Genomic DNA, 12,500 nt, shown 5'->3' with positions numbered 1-12,500 from the left:
TATTATCACATGAATATTATTGCCTTATATTACTGTCATTCAGATGGAGATGCCAGGAGAATGGTAAATCCCTCTCCCACCCAGCAAACTAAGTATGGTAGTATGGGGAGAGTGTTCTCAAAGCCATGGGAGGGCCCTGTGGTCATGCTGGACAAAGCCCAGCTTCAGGAACCCCACATGTGGATATTGGGACCTTTAACCTGCTGCTCAATGCTCTTTGCATCTACATGATCAATTGCCACCATTATTGTCTGGTAAATGTTGCAGCATTGGACACCACTTTCAGGGGATAACCCTTGCCATCTCTAACAGACTGCAGTCTTCAGTAATAAAAGCAGCTCCAGTCAGTGTGCATATAAGAGTACTGAGATTGTAGCACACATTTGGCTTCATGTCTTATTGCCATATATGCTCCTGCCAGTGTGATGGGAGAGATATTCTATGCCAAACACACTTCCATGGTAGATAGTTGTCCTCAGCATTATATCTGCTTTGTATTGGGTAACTTCAGTGTGGTTTCTGACTGAAGTCAGACTGGCATTGAGATGTCTATCAGTCTTTATGGATTGGGAGCTGATATGAGCATTTAGAATAGTCTCTTTCTCCAGGACTTTTGATAGGGCTTCAGATATCAGTATTAATTTACATCACTGAACCTTGGACAATAATGCAAAAAATGCAGCCAAGGGGATTGACTCATTAGAGGGTCCTTCAGAACTTTTGTGGCATTCCCAGTGAAGTGCTGAAGTCTGGTGGTAACCCTTGGCATAGATTTTCTGCCATCTGACAGGAGTGGAGCAATGCTTTTCATTTGGATACTAAGTAGAGCACTCATCCAAAGTGAATGTGAGACAACTCACATTGACTTTGTCTGTGATGTTGCTATATTATATGAATTTCTATATACTCCAGTGACAGTTAAGTGAGAACATACTCAGATAGTAAAAACTTGCATTGAGGAATTGAAAATTTTCATATCTTGGTAGAATCTCAGAATCTACAGACACATGTCATACCTCTCTGAAGATGAGGTGGAGGAGGCCTGTGGGATGCCCAGGAAGGTCATAGCTGTTAAGAAGTTAAAATAAACTTGAACCATGCAGTTGAGAGGGACTCCATAGCTGATCCACACTCCTTAGCACTATCCCTGCTGATTGATTAAATGTTTGACAGTTTATTTGTACAATATGATGATCTAAAAGGTTTTATTTTTTATTTATTTCTTTATCTATTTGTGAAGAACATTTTTTTAAACCTTCTTTTGAAGTGTTTATGAATTTCAATTGTTTTCTGGGATAATTGTAGGTTTTATATTATTATGGAACTGTATGAGAAAAATTTCTAGATTTAATTCAGATTATCATTTTAAAAAATCTCTAATGTGTTGACTTCACAATTGCTATTTCCTTAAATGTAGATTTAATGTTTGAGTGCTGTTTTGTTTTTGTTTTTTGTTTTTTTGTTTTTACTAGATCACAATTCAGGAATGTATTGACTAATATCCATATTATTTATCTGCAAATATTTAGGTACTTTACCCTCATATGATAAGATTATTTGAAAAGCCTATTTTTTGGGTATTGCTTTATTTCCCTTTGTGACTGACATTAGACACTGTAGATATCATATTGTAGGAACTTCAGTGAATGAAACTATTAAAGTGACAATTGAATCAGTTAAGAAATATTGGTAATCTTTAGATTTTATTCCTCTTCTTTGCTTGATTAGTAAGTAGATTTTCCACTCTTTTATTTTACCACATGACTTGTGGACCTCATAAACTGGTTTTCTTTCCTCCCAACTGAAAGCTTCCTCCCAAGAGCTTCAGGTAATAGGGTCTGTCAGCGTCTACAAGACCTTCTGTATTTCTTTATAGATGCCAGGTACTTTGTCAGAGAGCCTTCTTCATGTCTTGATTCCTGCAACCTATGGATACTTTTTAATTTTTTTCTGCATCCTCCCACACTTGCTGCATATGTTTCATGTTCACTCTGGACTTTGCACTGTGGCAATGAATATATTTATGTTTGGTTAATGCCGTTTTGCATGAGTGATTATGTGACTGCTTCATGTATCCTCATCAAAAGATCAGATGGTGGAGTATCATTTATTTGTTGATGGGCATGGACTGTAATCTCAGGCACAGGAGACACACATGTTTTCCTTTTTCTTTTCTTTTTTCTTGAGACTCTAGTACTGTTAGGGATCTCAAGAAAATATGAAAAATGTTATTTTCTGTACAGTTACTAGTGCCTATTAATAATTATCAGTTTCAGTGATACCATGGTGTGAAATTTTATGAATTTCATATAAATCTTCCTGTTTATATCACATACTATGACATTTTATTAAATGCATGTGAAAAAGACATTCAGAGGTTTCAAAATTTATGATGTTACATTCTAAATACTGCATGTTGTAGTAGAGGAAATATGCCAAAAGTTATGGTTACTGTAGAGGAATGACATAATGTGTGTAGTAAAGTCAAGCAGGATTGACAATAATTGAATTTTAGATTTTAAAAAGTAGCAATTAGAATTCAAAGCTATAATCAGAAGGTTATGATATATTCTTTTGGATACTAGACAATATTGTAGAAGTTAAGAAATTGTATTTCACCTTTCCCCATTTATTATGAAATGTGTTTATAAAGGATACATACTTTCATGCAACAGTGTATGTACACATATAACTGTATTATATATTTGTATATTTTACTAAGAGTGTGTTTAAATCAGTTTTCTTTTGAAATTTCGAATTTTGAAATTACTTGCTAAAGGATAAATGTTAAGAAGTCATGTTTGTGCTTTACTGAGTTAGTTCATTTCCCTTTGCCTCATTCTTTCTCTTTTAATATATTTGTAAAGACAAGTAATATTGTTTTTGCCTTTCTACATTTGAGGTTGTGATTTTCTGAACTTTTCAAGTTATCTTTTAACTTCATTTATTGTTTGATCTTAGAATTTTTATCTTCAATTGGCTAGACTAAGGTAAATTGCATTTTGCTTGTTAGCTTGGTTTTCTAATTAGTAAAGATTGTATTTCCTCTACTACATGTAACTTTACTCCAAAATTAAGTTTGTGATTTTCATTAATGATTCCTTGTCATTCCAGTAAGACTAATATAGAGAATGCAGTCATCTAATTCCACTGTCTTTTTGAAATATGCTCACATTTCAGTGCTATTTGTCTGCAATAGTAGATAAGTGTATTATAGATCAGAAACATGGACTAGTTAAAGAAAAATAATAGTAGATTCATATTTTAATTTGATTACTTATTTCCCTTTATTTTCGCTCCATATCATGGCGGAGTTACTCATGTAATAGTGTTAGGTAATGTAGTCTTTATTCATATCATTGTGTATTATGCTTTTTCATATTCACTTACACAGCATTTATAAACTGGTACTCATCTCAGTAATGTTTGATGTAGCAGTAGTAAGTAAAAATCATTTCTAATGATTACTTAATTTGCATTATGTATTTTAGATATGTAAGCAAGATCACATCAGTCAATTTCACCATCTTAACCTAAATATTTGTCAAAAGCAACTTTCTTTTATCTTTTATCTCAGACCTTCATTTATATTGTCCTTTTTTGGCACACCAAGTGTGGTCTGTAACGGAGGAATTTTCAAATGAGAGTTTGCCTTCTATCTCAATGATGTGACTGGTTTCAGTTATGAACGTGAGTATCATGTGATACAAAGTGGGACCAGTAATGGGGAAGCAGAGGAGACTGGAGGTGACCAACCCATGAGTGACCTTACTGTGCCCACAACTCTGGCTGTACCAACCCAGTCTGGGAGCATTAGAGGTAATTAGTTTCACATTTGTAATGACAGTTATTATTTGTCATTTTTTTTATTCTGAATGAAAAAAAGTATATATAACAGGCAGTGAATTGGTAAAATCACTCATGTTTCATTTGCTTGTTAAATGGCAGACATTGGAGTCATGAGCCATGTTTTACAGCTAGGTCTAGAGGTTCACGGAGTCAATTGCTACAGATTATTAGACTAATACCCTAAAACCTTCTACATTTTCAGATGTTCCCAGTGTGCGAATGTTCACATGCAAGAAAATAATGTATATCTGGGATGCCGAGACTGAGTCCTTTTATCGATTGCCAGGCTTAGACTCCGGGGTAAGTTCATGCAGTGTTTAGTAAAATGTATAGCCTTCTAATGTGAAGTATATATAAGGACAGCACTTAGGAATTAAGCTTATTCTGCATTAACAGAGAAAGGAAACAATTGGACATCATTTCCATTATATAGGATATGAAAATAGTTCATGTACATATTAATGATATATGTTGATATTTAACTTATAGCAGACAACAGAAGACCTCCACAACTGCAAAGGCTTCTTATGGGGAGAACAAACACGTCGGCGATTTATATATGGAGACAATGTGATCAAAGTTCCCATTGAACCAATTCATCGTCTCCTGTTCTTGGAAGCACTGAACCCATTCTACATTTTCCAGGTATTTTTTTTTGTGTGTGTTTTGTGTGTTGTGTGCATTTGCGTGTTGTGTGCATTTGCGTGTGTATGCATGCGTTGTGTGTGTGTTGTGTATGCATGTGTTGTGTGTGCGTTGTGTGTGTGTGTGCGTTGTGTGTGTGTGTGTTGTTTGTGTGTGTGTTGTGTGTGTGTGTGGCATTGTGTGCATTGTGTGTGTGTGTGTGTGTGTGTGTGTGTGTGTGTGTGTGTGTGTGTGTGTGTGTGTGTGTGTGTGTGTGTGTGTGTGTGCGTGCGCGTGCGCGCGCGCGCGCGTTGTGTGTGTGTGTGTGTGTGAGTGAGTGAGTGAGTGAGTGAGTGTGTGAGGCGTTGTGTGTGTGTGTGTGTGTGTGTGTGTGTGTGTGTGTGTGTGTGTGTGTGTGTATTTTTGTTTGTGTTTTTTTGTATTCTTCAAAATTGAAAGAAATAGAATAGGTTCTTTTCTGAATGAAACTTGATTAGACTTGCTCCTGTATTGTACACAGGAAGAAAATTGAAATACTACTTACTGAAATATACTCCGTTTTACATTCTCTGTTTCATTTTCTTTCAGCTGTTTTCTGTCTGCTTATGGTATTCAGATGATTATGTTTGGTATGCAACAGTGATTGTAGTGACATCAGTAGTATCCCTCATCTCAGAAGTATACCAAATGCATCAGAATCAAATTGCTCTTAGTTCTACAATACAGTCTTCAGATATTGTACAGGTATGTGTGTTTGATATATTTTAGATGTAAGAATGGTTAAATATGATTAGATGCATTTTGTCAATTGCTTTAACATACTGACTTTGGGGTAAATTAATGATAATGTGAATTTTATGTTAAACATAAGGAAACATAAAATGAAACAGCCACAACTAGAATGAAATAGAGTCATAATGTTTCAAACTTTACCTAAGTTCCTCGTCAGATGAAGTAGAAAATCATCCAATGAAAAACGTATAGGGAGTTTGAAACTTCACATCTCCTATTTTGATTCTATTGTGGCTGTGCTGTATTTTATCTGTGCACATGTTATTGTAATATTAGTTTTGTTTCATGGGGAAATATATTAATGATGTTTTATTTCACAGGTGGTCAGGGATAGTGAGCGTATTGAAACCATCCCATCAGAGCATCTTGTCCCAGGTGACCTGATGGTAATACCACCACAGGGATGCATGATGCAGTGTGATGCTGTGCTTCTGAAAGGAAACTGTATTGTGAATGAATCTATGCTTACCGGAGAATCAGTCCCTGTTACCAAAACATCCATTGTTGATCGGCCAGATGTTATGTACAGTTCCAAGGTATGTGGTGACAATAATTTGTAAATCTAAAATATATTAATATTTCTCCCTCTCTCTCTCTCCTTCTGTCCCTCCCTCTCCCTTCCCCCCTTCCTCCCTCTCACTTCCCCCCTTCCTCCCTCCCTCTCTCCTCACCCTCCCTCCCTTCCTCTTCTTCTCCCTCCCTCTCCCTTCCCCATCTTCTCCCTCCCTCTCCCTTCCCCATCTTCTCCCTCCCTCTCCCTTCCCCATCTTCTCCCTCCCTCTCCCTTCCCCATCTTCTCCCTCCCTCTCCCTTCCCCATCTTCTCCCTCCCTCTCCCTTCCCCTTCTTTTCCCTCGCTCTCCCTTCCCCTTCTTCTCCCTCCCCCTCCCTTCCCCTTCTTCTCCCTCCCTCAACCTTCCCCTTCTTCTTCCTCCCTCTTCCTTCCCTTCTTCTCCCTCCCTCTTCCTTCCCTTCTACTCCCTCCCTCTTCCTTCCCTTCAACTCCCTCCCTCTTCCTTCCCTTCTTTTCCTTCTCCCTCTCCCTCTCCCTCTCTCCCTCCCTCTCCCTCCCTCCCTCTCTCCCTCCCTCTCTCCCTCCCTCTCTCTCTCCCTCTCTCTCCTCTCTTCCCCCCTCTCCCTCTCTCTCTCTCTCTCCTCCCTCCCCTCTCTCTCTCTCCTCTCTCTCTCTCTCTCTCTCTCTCTCTCTCTCTCTCTCTCTCTCTCTCTCTCTCTCTCTCTCTCTCTCTCTCTCTCTCTCTCTCTCTCTCTCTCTCTCTCTCTCTAAGGCAAACGCACATACACAGTATACATGTGTGTAAATAAACTCTCTCTTTTATTTATCTGTTATAAAATGAGAAACTCTAAATTTAGGTATTCAGTAATCAGCCATCAAGAAAATATATAAATTTACTGTATTCTTGTAACATGGCCACATTTCTACAGGAACACAGCCGACACACCCTTTTCTGTGGAACACAAGTCATCCAGACAAGGTTTTATGGCGGTGAACGTGTTGTTGCAGTGGTCGTGCGAACAGGCTTCCTTACTAGCAAAGGCTCTTTGGTTCGATCCATCATGTATCCACCTCCTGTTGATTTCAAATTCCAACAAGACTCTTACAAATTTGTGGGAGTTCTCGCTGGAATTGCATCAATTGGTTTCATTCAGACAGTGATCACGAAGGTGTGCTTCATTTATTACACTCTTGATATATACTTTAATTTTGCATTTCTGTAACAGCTAATTCAGAACTATAAATGACATATATTATAGACTAATGTGGAGATATGCTTCCTTTACACTATTTAGTTATACTTGTATATGATTGAAATTGATTGGTAACATAGATCTGATCTACTCTAGGCTCAAAGAGGCTTGTCTGCCAGTACAATAGCACTTGATGCTCTTGATCTGATCACCATTGTCATCCCACCTGCTCTGCCAATGGCTATGACAGTAAGTGAAATTTAGTGTGAGTAATGAACTGTTATTTAAAATATGATGATACATTTTTGTTCTAGTCCCTAGCTTCATTGCCTGACTTTGATATGTATCATACAAATGAAAATGTATGTTTTGTTTTCTCTAACAGGTTGGGATTTTATATGCTCTTCAAAGACTCAAGCATCACAAGATATTTTGCATATCACCAAGATCTATCAACATTTCTGGAGTTCTGAATTGCATATGTTTTGATAAGGTATGTAACATGCAAGAAAAACTGTAATTGTAAAGATATTTAAAAAGTAGATTAAACAGATTAAATCAATGCACTTCCTTGGGATAAAATGGAGTGTGTAAGTAATGTCAGCTCAAGTTTACAATTTTGACTTTTTATGAATTTGAAAAAGTAAAGTCTGTATAATCTTTGAGGTGAATTATTTTTTCAGACTGGGACACTAACAGAAGATGGTTTAGACATGAAGGGCGTGGTACCTGTGTCTCGCACTTCAGAGACTGAGGCAAAGCTTTGTCAAATGACGACTCCTGATGTGCTCCCTCATGATCATCTTCTGTATGCAATGGCTGCTTGTCACTCAATCACTATTATAAATTTACAGATGGTGAGTAAGTCTGTTGCCTAACATATTAAGTAAAATATAAAAAATAGATAAATTAAAAAATATTTACTATGCATATCTTGTGGCACTAGCATTAATATTGACCATTTTTTAGGATTGTCAGAATGCATACTCCTTTTATTTTTGAGAAATCATTCATGTATATCTTCCTTACAGGTTGGTGACCCATTAGATCTGAAAATGTTTGAAAGCACCAAATGGGTTCTTGATGAACCAGGTCTAGATGACACAAACAAATATGACATGATGATGCCATCAGTAGTTCGCCCAAGTGCCCCAGATGTTGTGATCAGTAATGAAAACGTTGAAACAGAGGTGAGATATAGGTGTTTTATTATAGATACGATTTATATTAAATAAAGGTCACTCAGTAGTTATCCTGTGAGAGAAAGATTGATGTCATATGCATTTGTTATTTTTACAGCCACCATTGGAAGTAGGTATACTGCGACAGTTCCCATTTTCATCAAGCCTTCAGCGTATGTCTGTCATCACTCGAAGACTTGGGGGTCAGAACTTTGACCTGTACTGCAAAGGTTCTCCTGAGGTATGCTTCAATTCCCCTGATGAATTTTAAAATTTTGACATGTTACCAAAAATTAGGCATGGGCACAATGAAAAATTATCAATTGCATGAAGTAAGGTAATATAGACAAGTGTACTTAATAAGATACTGTAGGGTTATGTTTACCTGGTTTTATATAATATCTCACTTCTTTCAGATGATAGCTAGCCTATCACGGCAAGAGACAGTGCCCAGCAACTTTTCAGAGGAACTTCTCCAGTACACCTATCAAGGATATCGTGTCCTTGCCCTGGCATGGCGGCCTCTCAAGCTCACATATCTCAAAGCTCAGCGTATCAACCGAGATGAGGTGGAATGTGACCTGGTATTTTTGGGTTTGCTGGTAATGGAGAACAGGCTGAAGATTGAAACAAAACCAGTTATTAATCAGTTGCATCAAGCAAACATCAGGACTATAATGGTAACAGGTTAGTACCTTTGTTAGATCATGTTAAGGATAAGATACTTGAGATGAGGTGGAATGTGCTTTTTAATACTTGCACCATCCAGTATTTAGTACTTTTTTGTTCCTTCACACAAAAGCTGTAGATTATCCCAACATTTTCAATTGGAATCCATGATAAATTGTATCATGTACAACTTTCACATCAGCCTCTTTCTTATCCGAGTATTTTTGTCTTTCATATGAAGTGAGTGATATATATATACATTTTTCAGATTGTACTTAATATAACATTTAAACATTTTTTCCATGTACTGTACCATACTTTTTACTATGTTTCAGGTGATAACATGTTGACAGCTCTCAGTGTGGGACGTGAATGTGGTTTAGTGGATCCTAAACAGCAAGTTATCAGTATCAAAGCCTATCCACCACATCAGGGAATTCCAGCAAGCCTGACCTTCCACACTACTACTGCAAATACCCCAGCATCCCCAGTGGTAAGTCAGTGTAATAGTTCAATATTGCATCATGATGTAAATCATATAGTATCAAAGAAAACCTGATTCCTCTGGCTTGTTCTCCTAGCCCAGAGACATTAGTCCTCCCTGCTAATTTTTTTTTTCCAACCTCTCAGGTGACTACTCAGATGAATGCAGGTGTCCACATTAACTTTGATGAAGAGATCACAGATAAATACTGCTTTGCCATTGAGGGCAAGTCATGGGCTGTTGTCCATGCACACTTCCCTGATGTATTGCAAAAACTTGTTGTTCGTGGTGCTGTGTTTGCCAGGATGAACCCAGACCAGAAACAGCAACTTGTCCAGGAACTTCAGGCAATCGGATACTATGTTGGTATGTATGTTATTTATCAACAATTAGATCTTATCTTAATTTTCTCAAAATTTTAATCAATATCTTTATTCATGTGAGTGAATATTTTTTACATTATAAAAGATGTATTATTGATCATAATGTTTCTATTCATAGGCATGTGTGGTGATGGAGCTAATGACTGTGGTGCCCTCAAAGCAGCCCATGCAGGCATCTCTCTATCAGAAGCTGAAGCCTCTGTAGCTTCACCTTTTACTTCACAGGACCCAAATATATCATGCATACCCATCCTCATCAGAGAAGGTCGTTGCGCTCTTGTGACCAGTTTCGGAATATTCAAATACATGGCAGCATATTCACTCACACAGTTTGTGTCAATCATGATTCTTTACTCTATTGACAGTAATCTCACAGATCTACAGTTTCTCTGGATTGACCTCTTCCTTATTACAGTTTTTGCCATATTCTTCGGACGCACTGATTCATACAAGGGACCTTTAGCTCCATACTCACCTCCGGCAGCTCTTTTGTCCGTGGCACCTATTCTGTCTATTCTCGTACACTTGGTGACAGTAATTGGCTTTCAGACATTCTGCTTTTTCTATGTACAAGAACAGCCTTGGTTTGAGCCATTTAATACAACAACATCAGATGAAATTTATGCAGGCCATGAGAACTATGCTGTATTTTCTGTGTCACAGTTCCAATACATTGTCTTAGCACTAGTTTTTTCCCGGGGCCCACCTTTCCGTCAGCATTTCTATAATAATTTCCTCTTGACTGGATCCATCATTATCATGACAGCTTTCAGTGTTATTTTGACAATTAAACCCCCTCAATTCATCATTGACCATTTTGAATTGGTGCTACCACCTCCAGATAACCCACAGGCAGAATTCTTTAGATGGCAAATGATACTTTTGTCTGTCTTCTACTCTGCACTGGCCATTTTCATTGAATACTTTATCATTGACTATCTCTGCTACCGGAAATGTAAGAATAAACTGCATAATGTAGATAAGTCTAAAAAGAAATACCTTGCAATCGAGAGAGACCTACAGCAAGACAAGACCTGGCCACCCTTATCTCCTGAAGTTGACCAGTCAGGGGGAAACACAGAGCTGACATTAGATGCAAGCAGGCTTATCAAAGGAAGCAAGGCTACAAAAAAGATCGAAGCAAATGGTCATGCTAATGGTCCTGTGACCACAGTTACTCAGTTCCAGTCTTCTTTATAGTATTCACTTGAGCGTATTAGTTGTCAGCTAGGATTCCTTACCAGGGTTCTTAAAACAAGAATGAAAGACATGCTTGTGTATTTCTTTAGTGAATTAATTTTAGGAAGAAGCTGACAGGATAATCAGTTCCATTATTATATCCTTGATTAAGCATATCTGTATGTATATGTAGTTAGTGTAATCATAGAACTATACCATAGAGCAAAGCTTCAAATGGAACTTGAATCTTATATTACTGGCAGTAGAGATGGGTTCTTTAAATACGTAGACAGTGATAGTATTTATAATCTCTGGACTGGAGAAGGAGGGAACACAAATATTTCCATTTAGATAGTATGATTGTTTATACAGACGATAGGAATGTGTTCAATTTAAAAACGTTGATGAGAATGGAGATGGTGATCAGGATTCTGTCAGGAAAGGATAACAACAAAATATATTTAGAGAAATATGAGAAATCGTTGCAGGTGCTATACCTTGCAAAGAATCACTATTTATTAAGTACTGCTGAATATGTCAGTGTCTTAGTAAATAGAATTAGATTATTAATCAGCAGTGGCAGATTCAGTTTTTTAGAAATGCACCAATTGAGTATGAAGCAACTATATTCTCTAGGAAGTTTGTCTTCTTTACATTGTAATATTTTCAAATGGAAATGTATTTATATATTTATAATCAGGTGATAAACTTCACGAATGGAATGGTCAATAAAATTAAATGAATGATGTATTGTGGACAAGATTACCTTCAAACGAATTTTGCCCAATCTATTAAAAGATGCCTGGATCTGCCTGTGATGTATAGTGTTTTTTTTTTTTTCTTTCTTTATACAAGGTTGTGTCGTTATAAATTTTATTAAAATCTAAAAAGGAGTAGGATAAAATGATAGTATATGGAGATCAGTCGACTTTGATCTAGCATTTAGAAATCTGGTACTATAGAGAGAACATTTGAACCAGTAGTTGCATCTGCTAATGGCATATCACAAGAGGTATTAAATAAATTCTTTATTCTAAACCAAAATACTTCAATTGTTGCTGTTTAGCAATGACAGTGATTTATAAGTAATTTAAATAATTTGTATTATAGTAAATGATTTTCTACGCATCATATATTGAACATTTTTTTCAGTATTAGATGGTATATACCCCATGATAATTGGGGAAACCATTCAAGAAATAGTAAAGGAGGTTAGTGTATGCATAGCAGGATATCTTGAATGTACTACTAGTTCTACATCAGAGTTGTAAAAGTATTATAATATTCTATAAAGTAATACATGTAAAAATGATCTTTATATAAAATGTTTGTAAGAGCGTGAAGTGCTTGTCATAGATATATTTTCATAGTTACATTTAGTAATAAAAATTCAGATGACTGTATGATTATAGTGATAGGGATCATGTGACTGGTATTGAAGTCAAGGGATTCCATGTGTACAGGAAATTCAGATCCTGTTATCCACTTGTTACTGGAAGTATCGGCAAGTTTATTCTCTCTGGATAAACTGATTATTCCACTGGACATTGCATTGTCATAAGTGTTGTCACTCTGCCAATTGATCACGTTTTTTGTTGTTTGTTCTTTCAGGAAATTTACTGTATTCTACATC

General features: G+C 36.8%; 2 protein-coding genes across 5 annotated transcripts in view; one reads left to right on the top strand and one right to left on the bottom strand.

Moving 5' to 3' along the window:
* LOC122258592 (polyamine-transporting ATPase anne boleyn) overlaps positions 1–12,124 on the top strand; it is a 49,198-nt gene extending 37,074 nt beyond the window's left edge. Inside the window, exons 5-20 of the mRNA XM_086546037.1 lie at positions 1,809–1,883; positions 3,683–3,819; positions 4,052–4,149; positions 4,339–4,494; positions 5,062–5,217; positions 5,586–5,801; positions 6,708–6,947; positions 7,128–7,220; positions 7,357–7,464; positions 7,655–7,828; positions 8,003–8,161; positions 8,271–8,393; positions 8,569–8,839; positions 9,157–9,314; positions 9,452–9,671; positions 9,807–12,124. Coding sequence (XP_086402163.1) covers positions 1,809–1,883; positions 3,683–3,819; positions 4,052–4,149; positions 4,339–4,494; positions 5,062–5,217; positions 5,586–5,801; positions 6,708–6,947; positions 7,128–7,220; positions 7,357–7,464; positions 7,655–7,828; positions 8,003–8,161; positions 8,271–8,393; positions 8,569–8,839; positions 9,157–9,314; positions 9,452–9,671; positions 9,807–10,888 — 3,466 coding nt within the window. The 3' untranslated portion in view covers positions 10,889–12,124. The remainder of the gene's footprint in view (positions 1–1,808; positions 1,884–3,682; positions 3,820–4,051; positions 4,150–4,338; positions 4,495–5,061; positions 5,218–5,585; positions 5,802–6,707; positions 6,948–7,127; positions 7,221–7,356; positions 7,465–7,654; positions 7,829–8,002; positions 8,162–8,270; positions 8,394–8,568; positions 8,840–9,156; positions 9,315–9,451; positions 9,672–9,806) is intronic.
* The window catches only part of LOC147470019 (B-cell lymphoma/leukemia 11B-like), a 13,457-nt gene continuing 12,609 nt past the window's right edge, over positions 11,653–12,500 (bottom strand). For all 4 annotated transcript variants that reach the window (XM_086546036.1, XM_086546034.1, XM_086546032.1 and 1 more), the window contains exon 3: positions 11,653–12,500. This exon is cut by the window's right edge. The gene's annotated coding sequence lies outside the window, so the exon portion shown is untranslated.

The sequence above is a fragment of the Penaeus japonicus genome, unplaced genomic scaffold, assembly GCF_977035675.1.
Source record: "Penaeus japonicus unplaced genomic scaffold, GWHDUDI00000001_assembly GWHDUDI00000017, whole genome shotgun sequence".
NCBI classification, from domain to species: domain Eukaryota; kingdom Metazoa; phylum Arthropoda; class Malacostraca; order Decapoda; family Penaeidae; genus Penaeus; species Penaeus japonicus.
This window is presented reverse-complemented; position numbering and strand designations above follow the sequence as displayed.